This window comes from Brassica napus, chromosome A9 (assembly GCF_020379485.1).
Source record: "Brassica napus cultivar Da-Ae chromosome A9, Da-Ae, whole genome shotgun sequence".
Classification (NCBI taxonomy): domain Eukaryota; kingdom Viridiplantae; phylum Streptophyta; class Magnoliopsida; order Brassicales; family Brassicaceae; genus Brassica; species Brassica napus.
Genome location: NC_063442.1, coordinates 6,424,302 through 6,451,343, shown reverse-complemented (window position 1 = coordinate 6,451,343; position 27,042 = coordinate 6,424,302). Strand labels below are relative to the sequence as shown.

Sequence of the window (27,042 nt, the reverse complement as noted above, 5' to 3'; positions counted from 1 at the left end):
TGTATGCATTTGCTTATCATCAAAAGCTCATCTCAGCATTTTCCCAATAAGTATTTATTCAAAGATTTTAATCTCTCTAGAAGTTCTCAGTTAGCATACGCTAAAAGATTATTACTGAAACAGTTCCGCACACAACTGGATTCAAAGTAGATGAAGATGAAAACAAAAACTCAAACCATAAGCATTCAAAGCTAAAACTCACTCAACAACGAAGAAGATTGAAATCAAGTATGCCTAGCCTGAAACTCTTTCATGAACGCAACAAGCTTCTCAACTCCAGCCAAAGGCATCGCATTGTAAATAGAAGCCCTCATACCTCCCACCGATCTATGCCCCTTGAGCTGCACCATCTTCTCCTTCGCAGCTTCCTTAATAAACTCCCCTTCCAACTCCGCCTTCTCCAACGTGAAAGGAACATTCATCAAAGACCTCACAGACTTCTCAACCGGACACCTGAAAAACCCCCTGCTCTCATCAATAGCATCATACAGAATCTTCGCCTTCCTCTGGTTCTTCTTCTCCACCTCCTTCAACCCTCCCTGCGCCAACAGATCATCAAACACTAAACCGCACATGTAAATCCCGAAACAGGGAGGCGTGTTGTACAAGGAACTGTTCTCGTCGTGGATCTTGTAGTCAAGCATCACGGGAGTAACGTCCTGAGCGTTCCCGATCAAATCTTTCCTGATTATCACAATGGTGACTCCCGAAGGACCAACGTTCTTCTGCGCACCGGCGTAGATCACACCGAACTTGGACACATCAACAGGCTTCGAACAGAAATTCGAAGACATGTCAGCGATCAAAACACCGTTGGGGTTCTTGGGAACAGGGTAGTCTTTAAACTCAACTCCATGGATAGTCTCATTGGCGCATAAATGCAAATACTTGGCGTGCGGGTTCTGCTCAAACCCGTCAAAGGAGGGGACTTTCGTGTACTTCTCGGCCTTACCGGACCAGACAACCTTAGGGTTGCAGTACTTCTGCGCCTCCTTGAAGGCCTTGTCACCCCAAGATCCGGTGACGACGTAATCGACGGGGTCCTCGGGGTTGCAGAGGTTGAGAGGGAGGGCGGCGAACTGGGTGGTGGCGCCGCCTTGGAGGAAGAGGACGGAGTAGTCGGGAGGGATGTGGAGGAGGAGGCGGAGATCGGATTCGGCTTTTTGGATGATGGAGAGGAACTCTTTGCCGCGGTGGCTCATCTCCATGACGCTCATGCCGGATCCGCGCCAGTTGTAGAGGTCGGATTGGGCTTTGAGGAGGACGTTCTCGGGTAGAGCGGCGGGGCCTGCCGCGAAGTTGATGACTCGCTCGGTGGTGGTGGAGGAAGCGGCGCATCGGATGGAGAGGGGTTTGGTGAGGCGGAGGAGGGATTGGGATTTGAGGGAAGGGAGATGGGTTTGGTTTCCGAGGAGGAGGGAGTTTGTTGACGCCGACATTGTCGTCGAATGAGAAAGGTATAGAGTGACGGCCAAAAGGTATCTGAGAAATAGTGAAGTGGGAAAGAGAGTTTGGTGGGAGATGGGATCTATATCATACAGGTGAAGCTTAACACAATTGAATACGATGCCGTTTTTGGTAGGTAGCTTATTTTTGGAAAATTTGTCACAGGAGACAGGAGTGGGCATTTTATAACTCACTCCAACAAGACTGGAAAAAAAAACTGAAACCAATCTGAACCAGTTTGGGGATATGGATGTTTTTATACAAGATTTTTTACTTAGGCTTCGAATGTTTACAACCGTCCCGTCCCGCACCACAGTTAACAGTAACAAAAATCTTTACATATACTTTATATCTATACGTTTTATAACTGTTAAAACTGCACCGCAGTTGAACCGCTTGTCCCGCACCGTTCAAACTGCAGTAACCATTCGGAGCCTTAATTCGAATATTTTTAATAGGTTTGATAATTTTACTGGGTGGAATGAAATAATGTTTTTTTTCTTCATTTCAACAATCAGAGACGGCTTTGATAGACATCATTTATTTTGACACCTCAATTGATGTGAATCGGATTCTGGGAGACCCGCACATATAGTTACAAGACCATCTCCAATAGAACTCTATTTTTGCTCTAATGATATTATTCTATAATAGAATTACTAAATATAGATGAATGTTATTTTTTCACTCCAAATATAAAGTAAAATATGACATTACTTTATATTTCACTATATAATAGAGTAAGTCTATTATAGAGTAATATCATTGGAGCAAAAATTACACTATAATAGAATTACTCTATTTTAATGTAAATTATAGAAGGAAAAATATTGTCTCATTGGAGATGCTCTAAGATAATCAGTTAGATCAATTAGATATATTTTGAACACAGCACAACATAGGTTGGTGAAAACATAAAATCCAGAACTTTTAGAAAATAAGGATAAATTTTGGAATCGGATACGCTCGCCCAAAGAGAAAGGTTCTAACCCTGTCCAACCAATAAGAGAGAACAAAAGCTCTGAATACTATACTTTTTAATACTTTCAAATATTTTTAGTTAGTTTTTTTAAAACAAAGTTGGCCATTTCAGATATCGGATAAAAGTAAAACAGCTATCCATATTGAACACAAAAAAAAATCAAATTAAATAATAAAAACAATTAGAAATATCTTAAGGAAATTTAGGACTATAGTACAGCAAATCCTAATATCCAACCGCCATAAACAGAGGCGAAACTACTTGTAACTTTAAGGCCTACTGTCTTAAACTATAAAAATTAAATTTGTAAGCTGTATGAGTTACTTAAGTTTTTTGGTTATAGTTTCTATGAGTGTGATTGGTTAGTAAGAGTTAAAAGAGTAAAATGGTGGAAAAGAGAGGAAACTTTATTCCAATTAAGGCTAATAGAGCAATTTTTGACTGTTGCTTCAAAGCAAATAAGGAATTATGACAACATGAGCTGTACAAACTAGTAATTGTTGTCATTTGGCTCATCAGGCAGACACCAGAAAGTGTGCAGCTTCACACTTTGCTATGTACCCAAATTTGGAAGTGTTGTACTTCCTATATACTCCTGTCAATTTCCCCGTAGGTGCCCTCTGATGAAGACTCACCATCTTCCTACAACACTCTCTGCAAAACCCATGATGACAAATTCGTTTAAAAAGACTCTTTTGTGTTTGCAAATGAAAAGGATCATCAGCCTTTGAATGATATTTTGGTAGAGAGAGAGAGAGACTTACATGAGTTGATCTTCAGAGTAATGAGAGTGGAATTCACATGTACTGCTCCATTGCCTGAAACCACCAACTGTACATTGAGCAGTGTACACAGCTGTTGCAGCTAGTAATGACGGTTGAAACTGAAGCATCTCGTACTCCACAAGAGCAAGCTCGATCAAGAACGATGCCAACATCTCACACTGTTTTGTTTCAGTTTCACCATTTAGTTCGTTTCTAGATTTTTTTTTAAAAATAAAACATGATCCATTTGTTTTTAACTTACCTTCTTGTCTGCTTGAGCTGCCTTAAGGAATCTTTTCAGAAACGGGTATTGCGTAGGCAACGAGACATTAAATTGCAACGTGCTCAACATTGTTTTCTCCTGCAAAGACAATGGTAACCATTTAATCAGAGAATGAGACAAGATTTGAATTCTTCTATACGTAAAAACAAAGAGAAACAGCACTTTACCATGTCTAGAACATCGTTCCTCGTATAAGCCTTGTCTGAAATAAGTACCAAATCTTCAACAACAGGAACCGAAACCTCTTCGTACTTGCAAGCTAAGAGCAAAGCCACTAACCCTACCAGCTGAAGCTTCTTTCTCATAACAGCTTTCTTGGACAAGAATCTATCTATCAGATTCACCGTCAGAAACAATGTCTCCTTCATCAAATCAAACTTGTCATGCACCTAGTGGACATTCATTTTAGCTTCTTTAGTCTCTCTCATTTATACAGTAACATCATTCTAAAAAAATGCAATAATACCTCGATTAACCAGTCGATTAGTATTGCTCTCATCTTCTCGTTTAAGTCCATTTGTTGCATCATATAATCTACTGGAACACAGCTAAACCTCTGCAGATTCAAAACAATAATTGTTTTTTAAGGCAAACTCAAGCCTCTGGTTGATTCAAAGACACGTAAAAAAAAAGTAAACAAACTTTTTCACCTCCATTGTGCGGTAAAATGAGTATAGATCTTGGACATACTCAACAGCTGCAAGTGAGTTCTTGGCATCAGATAAATCTATATCCAAGATTGGTTCTTCTTCCACTATTACATCCTCCATCTCAACTTCCTCCTGTCACATTCAATCTTTAATTATTCGAAATGATTTTATAGCTAAGATTTTTTATCAAGCTGGATTAATTATGTTTACCATTGGATCAGCTTCAGTGTATGGCTTCTCCAGAGACATTGGCATTGTATGGTCCAATGTAGCTTCTTCTTCTTCTTCTTCGTCATCAATGAATATAGAGTCGCCGAAATAGTTTTCACTTGGAACTGATGTCTTCAGCTTCTTCGCATCCTCCTGATGATACAAGGGCTCTTCAACTCTAGATCTGCAAGATGAATCAAATCAAAACAAAATGCAGATTGAGATTACAAGATTCAATCTTTACATATACTAACTTGAGAGAGTTTAATGTTGAATTTTACTTAGATAAGTTGCCTCTCTTGTTGACAACACCTCTTGCACCAACCACATTATGATTAATCACACCTAGAACTCTTCTCTTCTCTCTCTTCATCTCTTGTCCGAACTTTCTACTTGTCGTTTCATCTAAAACACAACATATGTCAAAACTCTCCATCTATATGACTATAACTCTAGAAAAATTCTATTACCTTGAAGAACCGACGTTGTAGTGGCTTCAACAACGATGTTGTTCTCACAGGAATTAACCATTTTTGTTCGTTTTAATTCTTCCGAGAGAAAACCCACCAGAGAGACTAGAGGAAGAGCATTAAGCGAAAGAGAATCTTTATACTCTGATACAGTCGAATCTGACCAAGGGGTTGATATAGGCAAGTGACTATGAATTGACGAATATAAATCAAAATAGAAATAAGTGTAATTTTTATTTTATTTTTTAAATGGACGGCTAGGATCAGATATGACCGTTGGATTATGAGAATAAAACGATTTACTTCCAAGTCTGGCACGAAGACTTAACGGTAACTTTGGTCCGAGGCATGTGGCTTCGTCTCTTCTTATTTCAAACTTTTATTTATTAATCTTTTCTTTTATTGGTTGGCTTCTACTTTTATTCAGACCAAATGGTTGCGCTCCATAGGCGCGGCCTAACTAGTGTTTGATTTTCTTTTAAATTTTTGGAGTAATTATTATCATAAATAATCAGTAATTTAGCTTATTAATATCCGTATTTACAGAGCTAATCATATGCTCTATCTCAGACTAATTTCATTAGAAGACAGAACCAGATTCCCTACCGAGAATTATGCTGCCCCGTGACAGTTCTTAATTAGTGATTCTTTTGCTTGAATGTTTTTAATATTCCTTTTTATTGGCCTAAGATATTTTTGGAAAGAAAACAATCAAAAACTTAGCTTCTCCTGTTCAAAGTACATCATATCATTCATATCAAGTTTGTTTTTTAATATGGGTCAAAGATTCATACCAAGTTAATTAATATAACTAATATCAACCATTCCCTATGTTCGCAATAGATTCAACTAGACAATGTGGATTTGAAAATAACAAGAATGTGTATGCTCTATAGTATTTTTTTATAAATATTTATAATAAGTTAATAACACTTGAAACCGTAAAAGTGTTTACTTCCAAAGATTTTTACTTATGGATCTGCATTTGTACCCTTTGCATTTAAATCAACTAGACCCTACAAGTTAAACTGTTTATATTATCAGTTGTGAATTCGAGAGTTGCAACTTTGAAATTTTATGGCACAGAGAACCAAAGAATTGTAATAATTTTACTTACCATAAGCATACGAATTATGAACAGTCAATGTTCAAGAAAAACTAGGCATAAATGCCAGGGAATGAAGCCGTGAACATGGGGGAGCCTCCTAATCATCTTTGTCAAATTAATTAATAATGTCTTAAAGGCATTGTTTTCGTAAACCAAACGCGAAAGAGTTCTGACAAGGAGGGGACCACCTCATTCTCATGCCATTACTGATATATGCATGCTTGCGAACGAGATCTGTCTAAAGATGACTTGATCAAGCGATTTGGTAAGTCAAAAATTTCTCAAACTCAACCGGAACTGGACCAAACCGAAACTTAAATAATTAGGCCGGAATTGACTAGGGAAAAAGATTGATGGGACTGGACTACACATATAGAGATTTCACACATATACATTGTGAAGCCCAGCCTTCTCCTTAAAATTCAATTTCACCACATCTCTACTAATCCATGGGGTTTTTTCCTTTTTAACACATACAATTCATGTTTCTAATTAAACAAGCACTTTAAGCCTTTAACCCCGATTCGACTCAGCTGTAGTTAGGCCAAGGATTCCAACCAGGCTTGGAGCTACTATAAGTCAAATTTCCTCATTTACTCGAGAAATCATCATGGGATTCTGGACACTGATGGAAGGGTTACTTACGAAATATATTTGATGAAATCTTCCCATTAAAATGATTTTAGTGTTTATAAATAAATGAGTTTTTGTGCTATAAAAAAAACTATTTGTGTTGTGTCCATAAAGATTTTTTTTGTTATATGAAGATTATTTTAAAACAATTAAAATGAAGTCGTATACATATAAATCAGCAAGGAGCACATTCTTTTCTTGAGGCAGAAGCTAGCAACGATCGAAATATTTCCAGACCCATAAGAACATAAAAAAAATCTATAAAACAATAAACTAGAAAATATGAAAATAAGTACTAAGGCATAAACCAAAAATTGAAAGTTTAAATGTGGGAATAGCCAAGATGAATGTAGTTCAAAGACTGGAGCAGCATTGTGCAGATACTGGAAGCTCGAGGAAGGCAAGGAATACAACAGTTTCTGTTGAAATATGTATATTTCAACTCTCAATACACACTATATGGAGAGAGAGAGAAATTGGAGGAGGCATGGGGAAGTAGTGCACAAAACATCCGACATCCTTATCAGATGTATTGATAAGACAGTGCGCAATCGGATCTCCTCCCTCACCAGGGGAAGAACAAGACGATTCAATGAGGCAATGGTTGCTTGGTTCGGTTCTCGGGAGATTTAAACATGGAGGTTGTTTTTTCTGTGTTTTATAAACATTTCAGCTCAAAGCTAATATGACTATTGTCATAGAAAAAAAGTCACATTTTGTATGTAAAAAAAGTTTTTTGATGAATAAATTTAACATTTAAAAAAAAAAAAAAAAAAGAGATGAACACACCGATCTCCAAACAATAAATAGAAACGGGTCGAAACAAACTTCATAGAGAATGGACTAAAGCAGCAAAGAACTGATACGTAGATCAGTCCAACCATATCATAACGTAAGTGAGCCCAAACCTTACATTAGTATCCACTGTTAGTTGTATATTTGGGTCATCTTCTTATTTAAGTATTCACCTGAAGAGGCTTGAGAGTTTTCTTGGTCTCTCTGTCTTCTCTGATGACGGTAACATGTTGGTCTCGCCTCATCGTTTGGGTAGAGCCACCTCAAAACAATGTTAATTTGTTGTAACTTCAGCATCCCTTGTGTACTTTTTTTTTGGTCAAGAACTTTAGTTATGGGTTTATATAAGGTTTGATTTGAATTAGTTTCAAGTCTTTAATTTTACATTATAGCGCGGTGAATTGGACATGTTCCGATTAATCTGTAATGCCTACTCCTTATAAAAGTTAAACACAAGGGTTTCAATCTGATTCTAGGACACTGCCTCTTCTTTGCATTTTATATGTTTGATAATTATGCTTTACCATTTATGTTACTAATAAGTGTTTAAAGAAAGGTCATCATATTCTTCGCATAACTACTAACTCTTCTTCATTTTAATCATAAAAGTTGGTGGGAATCCAGCATGTCTGCTTCATGCCAAATACAAACAGGACAACGGAGATAATATCACTCCTTTAGTAGAGCTAAACATAAAAAAAAACATACATCATACTATTTATCATCTGGAACCGGCTCATGACTGTCTTGCCGAGCCGGCTGGATTTAGAAGAGCTGTTTTCATTTCAATATCAACATCCTGTATATACAGGGGAAAAACAAAACTGAAAGAACCGAAAAGATTAGAATGATGCAAACAATTACGCAGACAAATTTACCTTTTTCTTTCTGTCAGCTTCCACCGTTTCATGTAACGAACGGATCAAAGAGTCTCGCGAGTCATTCAACAACTGGCCGATCTTCTTGCTCTTGGCCTTAAACATCCGATCTCTAGCAACGGCCCTGGCTTGTACCCAGTCCAAGCCAGCCTTCTCGATATCATTAATGCATTCCCTCATGTCTTTCTGAACAACTGCAGTACCAGATACCCTCTGCAACTAAAGTTAAAAAAATATACATTATGTGAAAACAGATAAGACAATATCAAACGGATGAAAAAATTTACAAACCAACCGTATCCATCCGAGGAGAATCACCAGAATCCATGAAATCAAAACCTAATAGACACAAGAAAACACCCTTAAACCGAATCTCTAAACCGGCTTAAGAGAAATCAAAGGCTCGATTGAAATGTTGAAGACAGATCCACCTTGACAGCTAGGGTTTCAAAATGAAAAGACTGCGTTTCCTCTGGGCTTTTTTGCAGAAAACACAGAACAGAAGAGTCGCCGAAAGCCCGAAACTCCTACTAACCTTACCGAACCAGAGCTCACTTCCGGAACGGTTCAGTAGCCAACCCGGGTTTTATATCTAAACCGATAAAAATTTCAACCAGAACTTAAAACCATTAGCGATCTAATTTCAGCAACCCTTTTTGGATTTTTTTATTTTAAACCATTAACGTGGCAAATAATCTCGGTCAACATCCCGCCACAATGCGAATTTCAATCTACTTTCACTAAAATCCAATTTTTTTTTTTTTTAAGTTGATACCGCAAACACTTCAACAAGGTAAAAAACAACTCGCTGCTAACCGACTCAGTCCGAGTCTCAAGCGATTCTTCGTTTTCTTACCCTCCTGACTCGATGAAAGGCGGTCAAACCAAATCCGAAGCGACGAGCACCGATCAAAGGTCTCTCTCTCTCTCTCTTCTTCTCTTCGTCTGCAGAACTTCTCTCACCTCTATTTTGATTTCTATTTCTCCAGACGCAAAACCAGAGGAAGGAAGAAGAAGACGACGACCAAGGACCCAAACAAACCTAAGAGACCTCCAAGTGCCTTCTTCGTCTTCCTGTAAACCTCACAATCTCTTCAATCTCACATTATCCTCACTGCTTTTTTTTTCAATTTTAAACTGATTAACTTTCATCGACAGAGATGATTTCCGACGGGAGTTCAACGAGGCGAACCCTAATAACAAGTCCGTCGCCGCCGTAAGTAATATCCCAAATCTGTAGAGTTTCCGCATTCTCAGATCTGTTAAACTAATAATCGTATCTCTCAGGTTGGTAAGGCTGCTGGAGCTAAGTGGAAGTCTATGAGTGAGGAAGTGAGTATCAGCCATTGAAATTGAGAGATTGGTTAGTGTGGATCTTTAACTTTTGTTGTTGTTTTTTGAATCAGGAGAAAGCTCCTTACGCTTCCAAGGCAGAGAGCAGGAAGAGTGAGTATCTCAAGAGTATGCAACAGTACAACATGAATCTGGTATTATTATAATACTCTCTTTTCTTTTTTTTTTTTTTTTTTATAATACTCTCTCATTGATTATGCTTAGGGAGAGTGTGCGTGTGTTCTTATAATGTTGTTACTCTGTGTTTTAGGCTAGTGGCACCAATAGAGGTGAAGATGATGAATCCAAGTCTGAAGTGGATGAAGCTGGAGGAAGCAACGAGGTTTTGATTAAATATTTTTAAAAACTATTTTGTGTTGATATGTTTTTTTTTTTACTTGCATGTGACGTTTTGGACACTTGTTTGCAGGAGGAAGAAGACGAGGATTAAGGAGTCTACTAGTTATTATTTCCATTGACTGACTCAGATTTGAGGATTTGCTTAGATGATGTGACCTTCAACTGAAAACAACTGGTTTATGTTCTGTGTGTTTGTTATATTAAGAAACTCATTTGCTACTCTTCCTAGTGTTTTAGATCAGTTGTGATAATGATATGGATTTAGTTTAAGCTTTTCATTTCTACTTATGGTATCGTTGACTTCTCTTTGACTTTTTTCAACTTGTTGTGCTCTCTCCTTGTAATGGTATATTGTCGTTTGACTCTTGTCTGGCATTTTCCGTGGGAATATATGATCCAACGTTTGATTGGGACAGAATCTATTTGCTGGGATGGGTCGTATACATACCATCTCGACTGTTTGTTGTGCTTTTGTCTCTTTGTTAGAGTCTATTCATGGACAGAAACATTCATATTTTTTTGTTCTTCTTGTTTTATGGGGGTGGGTTTCATCTTCAAAGTTGTTCCATTACATTATCATGGTTTGGAGCCTGTTTACTGATCCCCAGAGAGGTGTGGGCAATCTGGTTTACGGTTTGCCTTTTTTTTTTGTTCGATTGTTTTGGTTTTATCCATTTTATAGAAAGGGCTTATTTGTTAAATAACCAAAAAAAAAGCAAAATTAGGTTTCTAGAGAAATGCTAAAGAGAGACATGAACAGAAAAGTGGAGAGAATTTGTGTTTTTGGTTACTTAGTCAATTTTGGGTTTTTTTTATGTCACTGGGTGCAATTTCCCTTATAGAAAAGTAAACCAAGTGGATACAACCATTTCGTTTGGTTTGGATAGTTTTTTTTTTAGTTTAAACTAGGTTTGGATTAAATATTTATCTAGTCTAAAGTTTCATACTATAAATATTTATTTAAACTAGGTTTGGATAGTATTGTATCAAATGTTTTTAATTTAATACGATACTTAGTTTTTAATTTAAACTAGGTATTTTATCAAATGTTTCTCACAAAATACCTCACAATTGAATAAATAGAAAGAAAAAAGCAAAATAGTTTAAGAGACCAAGAAATGTCTCTGAAATAAGATACTCTTGTGAAAATATGAAGCCTCATTAAGTATGTGGCAAATTTTGTTGGTTAAATTTATTTAAATTTTAATTTTTAAATTTTGAAGGAAGTATCTAATCTCTTAATTAAGTGTATTCAATTGGAAGTTTTATGCTATTTGCAACAAAATGACAAATCCACTGTTACTTAAACAAACAAAATGACAAATCTACTGTTATTCAAACGTGAATTTTAAAATCTCATTTAAAATTCAGTGTTATTAAACTTGACATTTTATAAATTACTCTCAAATCCAGTGTTATTGAAAATATAAGTTGTGAAATTTTAAAGTTTTCAAGTGATTTTCAAGTGTTTGGGTGAAGCTTTTGAAAGTTAAAAAAAATTAGAAATCAAATCTCATGGTTTAAGATGATATTTTAGGTGGTTTAACAAAACTCATTTTATTTTTTTGCAATTCAATAAAATCATCTAAAATTTCATTAAAAACCAAATCACCTTAAATTTTAGATTGAATACACCTACTTGATCTCTGAATCGGGTGGTTTAGTTATCTAATTCTAGTTATTGTTGTCAAAAAAAAAGAATACACCTACTTGATTATATTTGCAGTTAGTTCTCTTTTGGGGAGCTAGAGTTTTTTTTTTTCTCAATTTTGGGGAGCTAGAGCTATCTTCTAAATTTTGTTCTTTTTTTTGTTGACAACGATAACTAATCTATGATAAGAAACCTACCGGCTCGGAAAACTAAACCGGTGGGGTAGAATTAACATAAAATACAGCTGAAGGGGAACTCCGAACACCTCGTGCAAGCTTGTCCGCCACTAGATTAGTTGTTCTTGGTATATATTGAATCTTGAAGGAAGGGAAGAAACACTTACTGCGTCGAAACTCCTCCATGTGTGTAGCAAAAGCTGGTCATTCGTCTGGTGATGACATCATCTTCACCAATTGAGAACAATCTGTTGCAAAAACTACGTCTGAAAAATCAAGGGTCTTCATGCACTTCATAGCCCATATCAAAGCTTCACATTCGGCATGTAGAGCTGATAAGCTTTTTTGGAGATTCATCGCCCCCATCATCTTCTCTTCTGATCCTACTACTCTGCAAAACCATCCCTGTCTCGTGAATTTGTCATTCTCTTTTCACGCACCATCTATAAAATAGATTCTTGACTGTCCCAATGCTTGTCATTCAAAGTTTTGTGGGTCCAAAACTTGTCTTTTTGGAATTATAGTCTGAACCTCCGCCCATACCTCGCTCTCCACTTCTGCATATCTAAATATTTCCTGAGGATTTCTATCTTTATTATTGAAAACTTTATTATTTCTATTTTTCCAAATGTACCAAATCCATGGAAAGTTACTAAAATCATACTCTTTTGGCAATCTTGTAAATTTTGTTCAGTCTGGGTTCTTTTTATTTTATTTTTATTTTTGTAATCACTTCGGTTTAATCAGACCAAACCGATTTGAAAAGAATAACCAAACCGGTCGGAACCGGGCGAGAAATAAGGTATAGGGCTCACTTCGGCTTAGGTTTAAGACAATTTAAAAGCTTCGGTCTCCGTTCCAACGACTGAAATCTCTCACCGGCGAAACAATTACTCGAGCAAGAGGTTGAAGAAGAAGATGTTGCAGAGCAAGGTTTTCAATAAGAAGACCAGAGGAGGTCGTATTCAAAAGGTCTGTTCTGTTGCTCTATTTCTCTATCTCGTCTCTATCTATGCTTCCGAGTTTTTAGTTTTGTTCTTTACTTGCCGCTGCAGCAAGTGAGAGAGGTTTATCTACGAGATGACATATACTGTGGAGCCTTTTCCTGCAAGTCTTGCGATACTTCAGCTGCTCGTCTGTCCTCCCCTAAGATTATTGTTGTCGATACCAACGTCGTTCTTCACCAAGTAACTTGCTTTCACTATAAAGCTAAAGACTTTGAGCTTGTTCCTGCTTAAATTGATTTGCTTTTTTGTTTGGTAGATTGATTTGTTGGAGAATCAGGCAATAGACAATGTTGTTGTTCTCTCTGTGGTGCTGGACGAGGTTAAGAACAGGAACAAATCTGTTTACAACAGAATCAGAACTCTCTGCAGCAATCCTGTCAAGCAATTCTATGTTTTCTCCAATCATGTCCACAAGTAAGAAGCTCCTCCAACTTTTCGGCTTTTAGAGTCCTCACATTTTGATAAAGTTATGTGATTTTTATTGATCACGGTTTCTAGTTTCTTGTTGTTTTCTCACTTTTACTAAACTTTCCGCAGGGATACTTATGTGCAGGCCATGGAGAGAGAGACTGCCAATGACCACAATGATAGAGGTTCTATATACTATATAATCACCCTCTTCGTTTGCTAACATCTTGTTGCTTACTTTCTGATGTATCCATTCATAGAAAATGTCCTTAAAAAAATTTAAATGTTATCTGGAATTCAGCTATTCGTGTCGCTACGCTATGGTACCAGAAGCATCTAGGGGATACATCTCAGGTGTTACTTGTCACTAATGACAGAGAGAATAAACGGAAAGCCATTGAAGAGGGAATATCTGCAGAGACAAGTATGTAAATCATCTTTTTCCTTTTCCATAGAAGTTGAAGTTTTTCAGCATTCCAGTTTTAAAGAAAGCTCACTTTTGCATGACATAGAAGCTTATCAATGAGTGTTTCTGTATCAGTTGAGGCTTATGTAAAATCAATTGGGCAACCTGAATTGCTGGACCTGCTTGCTCAACCAACCGGTGAAGACGTCACTATGGAAGACGCGGATGATTCCAGACCTTCCAAGAGGAAACTTGTATACCTAGAGGTAATGGATTAAGGTGACTAGATACTGCCATTAAACAACCGTTGTCTCTTATAATTATGTTCTTTTTTTCTCTGCCTGCAGCATAAACCCATGTCTGAAATTACTGCTGGCTTGCACCGTGGAATATATCATCAAGGGAAACTGCGTGTCAACCGTTTCAATCCCTTTGAAGCTTATGTTGGAAGCGAGAGCATTGGGGAAGAGATTATTATCTATGGGCGCAGCAACATGAACAGGGCTTTCGATGGTGATATTGTTGCTGTAGAGCTCTTGCCTCGTGATCAATGGCAAGGGGAGAAGGCGTTGTCTATAGCTGAAGAAGGTTTCTTTTAATATCTTCATATTTATCAACTATTTATCTGCCTGCATGAAGTTGTGTCAAACATATCTCTCTTTCACATATTAATGCAGATGAGGAGGAAGAGGATGATACTGTTCATTTGGCTCCCAACAGTGCTGATGATGCTCCTAGAACCTCAAATTTAGCCCAAGTAACTTCTGGTGATAAAAATGCTAACCCTGCTCGTCCTTCAGGTCGTGTAGTTGGTGTTATCCGTAGAAATTGGCACTCGTGAGTTCACTTCTTGCTGTTTTTTTTTTAAACTTTATGACACATGGATACATCATATGAACATAACCGACATGCCAATATACTCCCCTTATGTAAATTGACGATTATCTTTAGCTCTGTTGACTTCATTGGCTATTCTCTGTGCAATTACGCTTTGATTTTCTTTAATTTTGTCTTATTTTGATACTATGTTTCAAGCTGTGGTTTCTGGATGACGGTTCCTAAGTTGCATGATATTTATTGTGCAGCTATTGTGGATCTCTTGAACCAATGTCCCTACCTGCTGGAAGTGGTGGAACGGCGCATGCTTTATTCGTCTCTAAAGATCGAAGAATTCCCAAGATTCGCATTAACACTCGTCAGCTTGAGAACCTTTTGGATATGAGGATAGTAGTGGCAGTTGATTCATGGGACCGCCAATCTCGGTATCCTTCTGGCCATTATGTACGACCAATCGGCAAAATAGGTGACAGGGAGACTGAGACAGAGGTAGGGGCATCTTTATTAGATTACTAGGTTCTGTTCTGGTAGGAAGTGGGAGGGCATTGACATCGTTACTCTTTATTGTGGATGTTGCAGGTTGTCTTGATAGAGAACGATGTTGACTACTCGCCATTCTCTTCTCAAGTTCTGGCATGCTTGCCACCCTTACCTTGGTCTGTATCTGCTGAAGACGTCTCCAGTCCTGTTAGGCAAGACTTACGACATTTGCTTGTATTTAGTGTGGACCCTCCGGGTATGTACCTAACGCCTTACTCGCTTGATAGTATTTATTAGTTTTGCCTATATAAGTGTCTTTCAGAGTCTGAAGTTAGTTGTGTACATGTAGAGTTAACTTGTTTTTGGTGCCAACAGGCTGCAAGGATATTGATGATGCATTGCACTGTACATCGCTTCCAAACGGGAACTTTGAACTTGGAGTCCGTATCCTACAACTTTATAATTTATGTAGGACTTAGCTTTCAATATAGGGCATGTCAAGAGTCAATGAGTTACAAATCACTTTGCCGTGCATACAGCAAAGCTTTGAAATGGCTCTTGTTACCGTTTTTCTTCATTGTTCGAGTTTATCATAATTGTCGAGTGCTAAAAGTGCTTTTGAGGTGATCTGCTTTATGTCTATTAGTATTCAGTCTCTTCTAGAATAATTGGCTTGTTCCGTTGGAATCTCTTCACGTCTTGTGAGTGAATTTGTGATGTTGCTTATCCTTGACCATTTTTACTTAAGACATTGCGGATGTAACAAACTTTGTACACCCTGGTACTCCTTTGGATGATGAGGCATCAAAAAGAGGCACATCTGTCTACCTTGTCGACCGCCGCATTGACATGCTTCCCAAGCCTTTAACTGAAGGTATCATCTTCTTACAGGATATGTTTCCGTATATGTTGGAATTCCAATGCACTCAAGAAACATGGTTTTGTTTGCAGATATTTGCTCGCTTAGAGCTGATGTGGAAAGACTTGCATTCTCGGTTATTTGGGTATGCTTTATCATTTGGAGCCCAAAAGCTTATGTACAAATATTAGTAAATTAGTAAAAGGTTAGCCTAAGCATATTCATATATTTAGGAAATGAGCCCTGGAGCTGAAATTATCTCAACGAGATTTACAAAGAGCATAATCAAGTCTTCTGCAGCATTGTCCTATGTTGAAGCTCAGGCTCGGATGGATGACAGGTAAAATCTCTTTCCATAGTGTTAGATGGATCAGTGGTATATTTGCTTATCTTTGTTCTTACGGTAAAACTATTTCGTTTCATGTTCTCTAGTGATTTGACAGTATAATTGTAGAGGGTTTTAAGACTCCCTCTGTTACATTATGCACAAGATTATTAAGTGTTGTTTCTATTTGCAGCCGATTGACAGACCCCGTGACTACTGATCTGAGGAACATGAATGCTTTGGCAAAGGTTTAAAACACCTCCTCTCACTTGTTATATGTTCCAGAGATGATAGAAAGAAGAACACAATTTTTACCTGTTATTTGCTTTTGAAACCTGTAGATAATGAGGCAAAGGCGTATCGATAGGGGAGCCTTAACTCTTGCGTCTGCAGAAGTTAAATTTCAGATTGATACTGAGACTCATGATCCTCTTGACATTGGTATGTTTGCTGAGAAAAAAATGCTCTTGATGAATAGGAACGATAGTTTCTTAGTCTTTGTCACCCAAACAATCGTTAAGTACAACAACCTCTATCCTTCTGAAAGATGTACTCATCCGTCTCTGTGACTGTGTTTTGCATAGGCATGTATCAGATCCGGGAAGCAAACCAAATGGTTGAGGAATTCATGCTTGCTGCAAATGTTTCAGTCGCTGAACAAATTCTTAAACTATTCCCTTCTTGTTCACTATTGAGGTAAAGTTTGTGATAGTTCTTGAAGATTTTATGACTCTCAAAGATTGCAATCATTCTGTATGTGTTGAAGTGTTTCTCTGCGTAAAACTGATTGCGATTATTTCCCAAGATTGTGCCAAATTAGCTTTCATTTGTTGCACGAATTGCTTATAGTTGTTTTCCTGTAAAATTTGGCCATGAGTGATTAAGTTTATGCTTATTTAGCATAATGCATATTTATGGGATCCCAAATAGCTGTTTATGACATTGTTATCTTTTATGTGCATTTGCTGTATTTTCTTGGTTCATTTTATATCATCAACAACAGTTCATCGCATCCTTGGTTTGGTTCTTCAATGCAGGCGTCATCCTACCCCAACAAGAGAAATGCTTGAACCGCTGTTGCGTACTGCTGCAGCTATTGGACTTAGCTTAGATGTCTCTTCATCTAAAGCTTTGGCTGATTCACTGGACCGAGCTGTGGTGAGTTTTTTTTTGCCGGCACTATCTTATTTGCACAGCCACTGTCTAGCCATTTTGAGTAACTCCTCGGTTCCATATCTACAACTAGGGTTGCACATACTGCTCATAACTAAATTCAGCTGTCACGTTTTGATGCTATACGTCTTTTAACTAAGCAACTAGCTTGGCTCAGTCTTAACAAATGTCGTTATTCTTCAGGGTGAGGATCCATATTTCAATAAGCTGATCAGGATATTGGCAACTAGGTGCATGACACAGGTAATGCTTCCGTGATGACTGAATAGCTAAGATTCTGGTGATTTTCGCAGGATACCGTCTAACAATTTAATTTATTACTACTCAGGCTGTGTACTTCTGCAGTGGGGATCTCAGTCCTCCAGAGTATCTCCATTATGGACTTGCAGCACCCTTATATACTCATTTTACATCTCCTATCCGAAGATATGCTGGTAAGTGAAAACTTGCCCTGTCTCTTTTTTTCTCACATGTTAGATGCTATAAACCTGCTTCTTTCCCTGTTTGTAGATGTCTTTGTGCACAGATTACTTGCCGCGTCATTAGGAATATACAAGCTTCCAACGGTGTTCCAAGATAGACCTCAACTTACTAGCGTTGCTGATAGTAAGGGTTTATTGTTTTCCAGCATTTTTAACTGTTCAGACAAAATTTGCAAACTTGCAAGTATTCTAATACATTGGACTTGTTTCAGATTTGAACTATCGGCATAGGAATGCCCAGATGGCAAGTCGAGCTTCAGTAGAGCTGCACACCCTCATATACTTCAAAAACCGGTATAGACCGTCTACCTTTTTTCATAATACAGACTATATTTTAAAGGCATGGACTGGTAAAGACTTTGTTTGATGTCGCAGACCCACAGATGCAGAGGCAAGAGTTGTGAAGATAAGATCCAATGGTTTTATAGTATTCGTCCCAAAGTACGTTCTCCATCCTTTACTTGTTCCACTACCAAATTCATTAGTGTTGCCTTTTCTTCTTATCTTTTCACTCTTAAGCAATCATGTCTTCTAACACTGGACAACGTTATGGATTTTGTAATGCAGGTATGGAATCGAAGGCCCTGTTTACTTAACAGCAAAAGGTGAGAAAGGAGTTGGTGACTGGTACGTAGATGAGGAGAAGCAGAAGATTGTTAAGATGGATGGAAGTTTATCTTACAGTGTCTTGCAAACTGTGAGGATTCACATGGAGGTAGTGGAGCCTCAGCCTAACCGACCCAAACTCGAACTCACCCTTTTGTAAAACTCTTCAACCATTTAAGTCTCGCTTTCACTACTTTTATATAGTCTGGACCAATTGTCAAGAGCTTGTGTGGTATTTACATTTGTTTTGTGTACTTTATGCCTATTTTATTTTGCTCTGTGTTTCATTGTCAAAGTCAAAGACATTGTATCATTATCATCATATCATTATCTATTAATGGATGCCAGTTTTGTTGAGATACACTTCACTTGTGGTCATGTGGTTTTGTTGATAACCCATATACTTTTTCATTGAGGTTTTGTTATTATAATCCGTGAGTGATCTTGTGAGAATTTCAAACATTCCATTACCAGATTTTTAGATGAACCAAAGTTTCTCTTTACAAAGAAGCTGATGACAAGTTTTGCAAATTGATCTCCCCTGTGAAGGTGGCTGTCGAAAAGGTAGAACCCACCACAAAAAGCAGCTTATGAAAGGAGGGACCAATGAAGCTTTATATGGTATGTAGGCATTTTATTGCCACAAGCCATGTGGGACATGTATCACACAGCCATTATTGTTGTGATTCTAGCTGCTGTAGTTTCATTGGAGCTGCACCTATATTTCAATGCAATAACCAAAGCTCTGAGGAAAAACACCTAAAGTAGAGACAATTTACTGTTAAAAGCCTTGAAAGATGTTTTCAGCAGAAAGATTGCTCAAATGTTACAGATTGATATTGAGAAATATTTCGGTGAGAAATATTTCGGTGAGAAATATTTTCTCATCTTGACAATTATGAACCATCTTTGTCTTACTCTTTGTTACCAAAACACCAATGAAGGACAACAGCCTTTTTCATTAAACAGATTTAATACATGATACAAATTTTTGTGTTTGCAATAGGGGTAAAAATGAATACTTGTAGAAATGCAAACAAAAGAATCTATCAAGTTTTTATTTGATAGACAAATAAACAAATGGTAAAAAACCCTTTGACGAAAGAGGACATTAGCACATGTTTTCCCCATTGTCTCCGTTGTGCTCGCACAGGATCGCAGGTTTTGTCTAGACTAACAAGTGAAGGAAGATTGTGGACCAAACAGTGAGGGCAAGAATGGCGATCAAGTATGTCCAAAGCATGAGCACTGAGCACTCGTCTTGTCCAACATTATACAGCTGTGTCATGGTACCTGTGGGAGTTTTTTGTGCAACTTGTCATTCCTTGTTTTAGTATTTTTATAGATTTACATGAACTAAGCTATTAATGATTTTATGAACTGACCGATATTCATGGCAGGTGGGAGTGTGAACTGAAGCATTAAAACATACTGAAACAGAGGATCCGCTGGGAGAAACCCGAAACTCTCAGCTGTTTTTACAACGCCTATGCCAATGATTGGGAGAATTATGTAGCGAACACACACTATTCCAAGAACAACCACCGGTTTGACTGCCGAAGAACGTAAACCTGATCAATTTGAACCATAGTGTAAGGTTAAAGATCACATGACCGAGTGAAGCTCGGGACGAAACTAATATTATATGTTGTAATTTTGGGTATGTGGGTATTATGGGATTTAGCCCAGAACCTCCCGATAATTTTACCTTGAATGAGGTTGCCTCCTAGTATAATTGTCATACAAGGAATGGTCCCATCGCTGCACAAATAGGTTAAGTTAATAACTTAATATATATATGTATGCAAATGGTCAAGGAGGTTATTAATGACAAAACTGTGGTAATTACCCAAGAAGTTTTGCTGTGGCTTGGACTATTCTTAAAGGAGCATCATCACCAATGATAAGATTTCTGAGCCATGTGACAGCGCCAAAGATGAAACCGATGATCTGAAAAGGTATCAAACATGTCACTGTTAAGTATTATTTTTTCACTTCATTCTTGTATATATTTTTCAGTGCTAGTCTGTTAAATTGAACTTACTGCACCAACTGTAGGTGGTGCACGAAGCTCCTCCAATATTTCATGGAGGAAGTCAACTCCTTTTCTCCAAAACCCTGTCTCTTTCTTTACGAGCTCGCCTTCAGGTGCACCTAGAAGTTTGGTCTTGTGATCAGCCTCTAAGTCACTATTGGATGATTTGATTGCTGTTTTCTCAGATTCTTCCATCTCTTTGAACTTCATTGCCGATCCTTTTATAAGCCGGAATGTGTAAGTCCATATGTAGAAACCCCCTAGCTGCATATTTGATAATCATCATTTACTTCTCTTTTTCCTCATCTAATGTCTCTGTTTTTTTAGAGTGTTAATATTACATACCGCCATGGAGAAAGACGCGTAAGAGAGACCAACGGTTCTGCATACACTACGGTTACCAAATGGACTCTTGTCCTCGTCGCAGATTGCTGGGACAAGTATGATTGGTAGGTTCCCCATATTTCCTATTAAACCAAAGTTGAGTTTTGTCATTGAAAAAATACAAAGTAGATGTCATGCATATGTAGATTGATGATGATGACGTTCATGGGATGGTCCAAATAAACAATTTGTCACGTACCTGAAGAACAAGTTGCAACAATAAGACCTTCAAGATAAGGAGGTGGTTTCAGAATCTTGACAACCATCCAACCAAGAAGTCCTCCGATTAAGAATGTAAGTCCCATATTCACCGGCATAAACCACCTTTTGTTTTTGACAAAAAATAAACCACCTTTTATTTCAATTAGTAAAAAATAAAAAAATAATTTTAGTGTAACATTTTGCTACCATGATCTAGGAAAAGTAAGGGGATTTTTCTTACCATGAGACCATGTCCTGAAGTGTGACCGTCTGGGCTAGATTTGCAAACATGAGAGCCGGTGCAAATATTACAAACACCACCTACAATTTGTTAAAAAAATAAAATTTGAAAAAACATACACAATCTTAATTCTTTTGCAGAGATCTAAGCATGAAGATTGGTTTACCTTGTTCATGGAATTACGGGCTTCAACAGGAAAGAGCTTGCATCGATCAGTGGCCAAGTAAGCTCCAACAAGACTTATTATGAGGACTTGAATCACTGGCATAGAAGCCACCTCCAACAATGACCAAAACCCCATCTTTTATGAAAACTTTAATGGACTAATGGATTACTATGAGCCAAGATATCGGATCTTGTTTCTCTTCTTCTTCTTCTTCTGCAGTTAATCTGCAGAGAAAGTAATGAGCCTGAGGCCCTGAGAAGAGAGCAATTAAAGGTACGTGGTAAGCACAGATTTCTACTGGCATATGTGTGTATTTATACATAATTATATTTACTTCCTCGTAAAAGTCTGACTCTAACAGCCACGGTGATAATTAAGTTTAATATTCATAAAACATGCGAGAGTTTTGAGTCTTTTCAGGCCTGTGTCATTGGAGAACTAGAGGAAGCTTCTGTTTAAATATTCAATTATTCAGCTATATTGTATTTTATATTCCGTTTTGATGTGAGTTACCCAATTTGTTTTGACAAAGTTCTGGACATTTTAACGCAGTTTCTTAGCTGTTGTGTGTTGACCCTTTTGAGGCTGCTGCGTAAAATATATGCCATGTATGGTTGAGAAGTTATTTACAACTTGTCAAAAATAAATGGAATCTAATTTCTTGTAATTAACAAATAAAGCATACCAATGGTGGACGTATATGGAGATTCAGGGGAATACTGGATCTACTTATTTCACAACACGTATTTCATGCAATTAAAAATTATGGTCAACATGTCTTAAAATATCACACATTAATGTCTGGAAGCAAACAAAAACATTGATGTCTTGTGCTTAGAAAATTGAATAAGAACTCCTCCAAATACACCCCCCCCCCCCCAAAAAAAAAAAATTTTGCAAAACGAATTTTGATTTATAAAAACTGGAATAATTAAAAATCATTAATCTATAACTACTATACGGTAACATCATTTTTGGGTGAATAAGAAAATTATATTTAGTTGAGTAAAGAAACAACTCATTGTACCGTTTATCGTAAACAACATTTAACCTTATTGCATAAATTATTGTTTTAGTCTAACCAAACGTTAGTGCATTGGCACGTATAAAATGATTGATATATTTTCTACAATTTTTAATAAATTGGGTTTGGTCTTGTATTTTCTGGAATTTGGAGTTTTTTACATAATACAGACGCATATATTAAACAAAGTTTAGATTAATATTTGTCTCAACATATTTATAATTGAACTTGGACAGGGTAGATAATATGCACCCATATTGGGCATCAGGACATGACACATGCATAGATGCATTGTTGATGGATCTAAATTGGTAAGATGTTTTTTTCCTACAACTTATATGATGAACGCCTAACAGATCATCCACCACTATTTCAATATTTTCATATCTGAATAGTATCTTAATTATTGGTATTGAATTATTATTGGTATTGAATCTTAGGCATGAATATTCAAATTTGCAATAAGAAGAAATCTGAAAACCGATTCAAAACGTGTAACATGTTACGTGTTTATCGTTGCTTAGGTATTATGATAAGTATTTTATTGTACTTATTTTTAGCTGTCTTGTATGCAATTCCTATAAAAAAAAGGCTTGAAATTAAATCCTTAGACGACCTCATTTTACCAGCTTTTTTTACACGACGTATGATTCAAGGAAAGAACACAGGTTAATAAGAAAAAACAAAACAAAACAGAAGTACCTGAACCATGCAAGAACTCAGAAGGATCTACCTCTTTACACGCATGAGAAGACAAATTACGCAGAGAGAGAAGAGAGAACAATCATTGATCGATGTTGAGAAAAATAATAATGTGAGAACTAAAAAGGCTTCTGTATTTCCGTAATTTACGCGTTTTCATATTCACCAGACAAAAAAAAGTAAAAATAATCTAATAGAGAAAGAGATATAAGCCGTCTTTATGGTGACAAGACACTGACAACAGGCGACAATATTTTCTTCTTTCTAGAGTTGGCCAGAAATACTAGATAATAAACATTATATGCCAACATTTTATATGAAATAAAATCTCTTAACCATACTACAATAAAACTTATGTTAGTAAAAAAGTAAATAAATAAATAAAATTTTTTTGGTCGGATAAATAAATAAATAAAACTTTGTGACATTTTTGGTCAACAAACTTGTATACATACATCCATATATACAGGAACAGCTATACAGACCATGTACACATGACAGTTGACACATGCAACATGCGTATGCGTGTCTCTTTTGTATAGAGCTGGACGATAAAAAGGACTACGTCACGTAAATTGGGCAGCACAGAAAATTATAAACGGACCAATCATTTGCAGTGAGATCGTAGCGGTCATAATCAGCTAACAAATCAGCTAAAATCATTTATTTAAAGAGCCAGACCAATTCATTGTAGCTGAAAATTTCATAATCGAATGACTATGAGTAATTTTCTTAGCTATGATTAGCATCAATAAATAAAATGTCTTTTCTTTTTACATTGTCAAATAAATATCTCTATTTTGCCATTTTCCTAGTTTAACTCTTTTCTGCCTTAGATTATACTCACTTTTTTTTAGAAATTCTTAGATTATACTCTACATGGCAGTTGTATGTTTTCCACCACAAATCAATCTCAATCATAAAATTTAATCCCAGTCCTCCAACGCCAAAATTGCTGACCTAGATTTGTATTTAAATGGTAAACATATGCAGAAGATCTTGTTGAATTTCAAAGATGAGAAGTCTTTTTTATATTTTTAATGTTTATTTAATTAAATTAGGCCAAAAACATTTTTAGTGAATTCTGTGGCTAATAAATTTGAGAAATGTTCAATTTTTTTTCTTATATTAATTCTACCTTAACCGAAAATTGATTAATCGATACAGGGATAAAAAAAACAGAACAAAATATCTGAAATCTTAAGAAAATATTAAACTCGTAAGAGATACAAAAAGAGAAACGACATTGAAATGCAAGCCACACGCATCTATTACTCCATCACATCTAAAGATCTCTTTTGTCTACATTGAAGGATTCCATTACGAATTTGTTTATTGGTACACTGAATCATGAGGCCAACAATTCTGCTCTCGCCAAATTAAATAAAACTTAGTCTAAAAACACATCATACAAAAAAAAAACAGATGGACTTTGTCATGTGAGGAATCAGCCACAATCTCCCATGTTCATAAAACTATTACATGAAACATAAAGAAACACATCGAAATTGGGACGCAGCTGTAACAAAGAATATAAGATACTTCTCTATTTAATATATGTAGCAAAAATATCACGTGGGAAATACAAACAGTTGTTGTAGCCAATTGATTTATCACTTTTCTATATTTGTAGCAAAAAAATAAACAAACTAACAAATCCTTGCTTTTGATCGTGACATACTCGTTCATCTGTTCTGGTTAAATGTGTTTTGAGGGAGGGGTGGGGGGGGGGGGGGGGGGGGGGGGGAGTAAGTTGGTCGGTAGGCTAGTAGTATCTATATAACAGGCCCATTATGATTTAGACAATTAAAATTGACATTAAAAGTATATGTTAATACATTGGGCTGCTTGGTGCTGTACTTGTTACCTATTCGAACATTGTCATTTTGGGCCTATCGTAGAATACTCATGGGCTATAGGCAACATAAGGGAAGAATAAATCATTCATTATCACATGATCACCGTTACAAATCACAAGAACAAAATGAGGAAGAAACAAAGTACTTTTAATACGTCTTAAACTACTTTGAATGCTTTAGGAATGTGATCTAACGACAAGCCCTCCATCTCCTCTAGAGAATTCTGAATTCGTCTTTGGCCATATGGCATATAACAAGTTTATCTATATTGAAAAACCGGAAGCAATTTGATATCAGCTGTGTTAATTCTTCAATATTTTTTATGCGATTTCGTTTCATTTGCGGCAATTAGAAAATTCTGAATAATCCACCACGACATGGAGTATATCTGAACGGTGCATTTAAATTTAAGACTACCAAAACGGCAGGCAGCAATATAAAAAAAAATGCTCCTAATTCATAATAGTCAAATCAGTCAGCATCACTTTTAATGCTTTTACAACTAAAATTTAGACAAATGCGACCATTTCAATATCGAAACAGAAATCCTTTTTTTTCTTTGATCTGTCATTACTCGTTTCTAACATCTGGTAGGGATGGGGGAAAATTGCTATTTAGCTGAGTTTAGGAATACAGAAAACACAAGGTTGTATTTTTGTAAAAGAAAAATCGCATGAAAAATATTCAAAGTGATAATTACTAACACTTTAAATCTTAAAATTATTTAACTAACATTTTAACAAATTATAGTGACATTTCTATTGTGTTAAAAATGTGACATTTCTATCAAAAAAACATTTAGTCGAGTTTACTCGTCAAGTCAATAAGTGATTGACACTGGTGATGATTGGTTCGACTGCAACTTTAAAAATTTAGCTGTAGATGTTTAGTTGTAGATAAATCGGTTGTAGCTGTAAAGTTGTTACTGTAGATTTTTTCTATAGAGACTTTTGATGTAGTTAAATTTGTTGTAGTTGTAAGCTATAGGCTGTAGATATTTTAAAATAAAATATATGAAATATGTGTTGTATATATAAAATTATTATTTTATATCAATTAAAATAATTTATATCAATATTTTTTTAATAAATTATCAAAATTTATTGTAATTTAAAATGTGATATGTAAATAATATTTGTATTATTTAAATATCTTATAATTTAAAGACACTCAAATTCAAAATTAAAATATTTATAATTTTTTTTATTATGATTATATAAGTTATTTGATATTATAGATTTTTTTTTTCATTTACAGATTCTACAACCTATAAAAAGAAGATGTAGGGTTTTTGCCTAAAATATGTAAGAAAAGTTTTGCTTTATTTTTTTTGCTGTAGCTTTAAAAATAAAGCTAAAGCACGATTGGTAAAACTAAATAAAAACTTGATGTAGACTTTAATTTTTAAAAGTGAAACTACAACATGATTGGTAAAATTTAATGATTTAAAAATAAATAAAACTAAAGTACAGAGATAAATCTCAACTAATCACCCCCTGTTTATTTTTCAGTAAAAATAATGATGTATCAATTTTTTCTTTCTTTTTTTAAATGATCTAATTAATTAATAGCAAAAAAATACTTAAAATTTATAAAACTAAAAAAAAATTAAAAAAAATTAAAAAAAAAATCAGAAAATCTTAAGTAGTTAGTAATTATAAAAAATAAAATGATTTTTTAACAAATGAAAAGTGACGTGAAGAAATAGTGGTGTACAATATTAAAAATTAAAATGATTAAAAATCCAAAGTAACTGTAACTTAACTAACAAAATGCAAAACAAATACTAACTCCAAAATTTACAAATCAATTTCTGAATCCATTACTTAAGGTGGAGGATCTCATTAATCCAGTTGATCTGTCTTGGAACCTGGATCTACTCAATGCATATGTTCATCAGGACGATGTGACTACTATACTGAGTCTAGCCATTAGTAGAAATCCTAAGCCGGATTCATATGGTTGGCATTTTACGGATCATGGTAGATATACAGTTAAATCTGGATATCGTACCGAGAAATCTTATCCTCATATGGGTGAACAAAATATTGATATGGGACCAAATACCAAACCGCTACGTGGAGGCTGCAGTGCTCACCAAAACTTCAA

The 27,042-nt window shown here is 36.0% G+C and overlaps 6 protein-coding genes across 9 annotated transcripts; 2 read left to right on the top strand and 4 right to left on the bottom strand.

Annotated features, from left to right (window-relative positions):
- Positions 1–38: 38 nt before the first annotated feature.
- On the bottom strand, positions 39–1,439 carry LOC106366377 (phosphoserine aminotransferase 2, chloroplastic). The gene has a single exon (XM_013805978.3). It carries the CDS (start codon positions 1,437–1,439, stop codon positions 225–227), a length of 1,215 nt encoding a protein of 404 aa, XP_013661432.2. The 3' UTR covers positions 39–224.
- Positions 1,440–2,814: 1,375 nt separating this feature from the next.
- On the bottom strand, positions 2,815–5,325 carry LOC106364186 (cyclin-B2-1). Of its 2 annotated transcripts, none has more exons than XM_013803815.3 (9): positions 4,806–5,323; positions 4,617–4,740; positions 4,336–4,519; positions 4,126–4,257; positions 3,942–4,031; positions 3,643–3,864; positions 3,455–3,553; positions 3,193–3,371; positions 2,815–3,082 (listed from the first exon to the last, which is right to left on the bottom strand). In XM_013803815.3, exons 1-9 carry the CDS (start codon positions 4,864–4,866, stop codon positions 2,944–2,946), a joined length of 1,230 nt encoding a protein of 409 aa, XP_013659269.2. In that variant the 5' UTR covers positions 4,867–5,323; the 3' UTR covers positions 2,815–2,943. The 2 variants fall into 2 exon arrangements, with proteins under 2 accessions (XP_013659269.2, XP_048595576.1); XM_048739619.1 differs by having other exon boundaries at positions 2,939–3,078; positions 3,189–3,371; positions 4,806–5,325.
- Positions 5,326–7,915: 2,590 nt separating this feature from the next.
- On the bottom strand, positions 7,916–8,790 carry BNAA09G09190D. Of its 2 annotated transcripts, none has more exons than XM_013803816.3 (4): positions 8,651–8,790; positions 8,515–8,558; positions 8,220–8,438; positions 7,916–8,140 (listed from the first exon to the last, which is right to left on the bottom strand). In XM_013803816.3, exons 2-4 carry the CDS (start codon positions 8,545–8,547, stop codon positions 8,078–8,080), a joined length of 315 nt encoding a protein of 104 aa, XP_013659270.1. In that variant the 5' UTR covers positions 8,548–8,558; positions 8,651–8,790; the 3' UTR covers positions 7,916–8,077. The 2 variants fall into 2 exon arrangements, with proteins under 2 accessions (XP_013659270.1, XP_013659271.1); XM_013803817.3 differs by having other exon boundaries at positions 8,220–8,432; positions 8,651–8,789.
- Positions 8,791–8,928: 138 nt separating this feature from the next.
- Positions 8,929–10,249, top strand: LOC106364188 (high mobility group B protein 4). The gene is made up of 7 exons (XM_013803818.3): positions 8,929–9,134; positions 9,209–9,295; positions 9,378–9,435; positions 9,507–9,551; positions 9,626–9,706; positions 9,823–9,894; positions 9,982–10,249. The coding sequence occupies exons 1-7, from the start codon at positions 9,088–9,090 to the stop codon at positions 10,000–10,002; spliced, it is 411 nt and encodes a 136-aa protein (XP_013659272.1). The 5' UTR covers positions 8,929–9,087; the 3' UTR covers positions 10,003–10,249.
- A 2,297-nt stretch (positions 10,250–12,546) lies between these two features.
- Positions 12,547–18,684, top strand: LOC106366378 (exosome complex exonuclease RRP44 homolog A). The gene is made up of 24 exons (XM_013805979.3): positions 12,547–12,710; positions 12,794–12,925; positions 13,002–13,159; positions 13,283–13,338; positions 13,455–13,577; positions 13,695–13,825; positions 13,907–14,147; positions 14,237–14,396; positions 14,645–14,885; positions 14,976–15,132; positions 15,252–15,320; positions 15,625–15,750; positions 15,828–15,880; positions 15,969–16,075; positions 16,254–16,308; positions 16,402–16,501; positions 16,645–16,756; positions 17,098–17,218; positions 17,417–17,476; positions 17,562–17,667; positions 17,744–17,839; positions 17,928–18,009; positions 18,091–18,156; positions 18,283–18,684. The coding sequence occupies exons 1-24, from the start codon at positions 12,657–12,659 to the stop codon at positions 18,479–18,481; spliced, it is 2,805 nt and encodes a 934-aa protein (XP_013661433.2). The 5' UTR covers positions 12,547–12,656; the 3' UTR covers positions 18,482–18,684.
- A 576-nt stretch (positions 18,685–19,260) lies between these two features.
- On the bottom strand, positions 19,261–23,182 carry LOC106366379 (protein PIN-LIKES 5-like). 2 transcript variants are annotated; one of them, XM_022692389.2, is made up of 10 exons: positions 23,075–23,182; positions 21,349–21,572; positions 21,183–21,262; positions 20,940–21,064; positions 20,702–20,823; positions 20,366–20,620; positions 20,171–20,271; positions 20,030–20,082; positions 19,707–19,892; positions 19,261–19,614 (listed from the first exon to the last, which is right to left on the bottom strand). In XM_022692389.2, exons 2-10 carry the CDS (start codon positions 21,481–21,483, stop codon positions 19,490–19,492), a joined length of 1,182 nt encoding a protein of 393 aa, XP_022548110.2. In that variant the 5' UTR covers positions 21,484–21,572; positions 23,075–23,182; the 3' UTR covers positions 19,261–19,489. The 2 variants fall into 2 exon arrangements, with proteins under 2 accessions (XP_022548110.2, XP_048595575.1); XM_048739618.1 differs by having other exon boundaries at positions 23,106–23,123.
- Between the last annotated feature and the right edge of the window lie 3,860 nt (positions 23,183–27,042).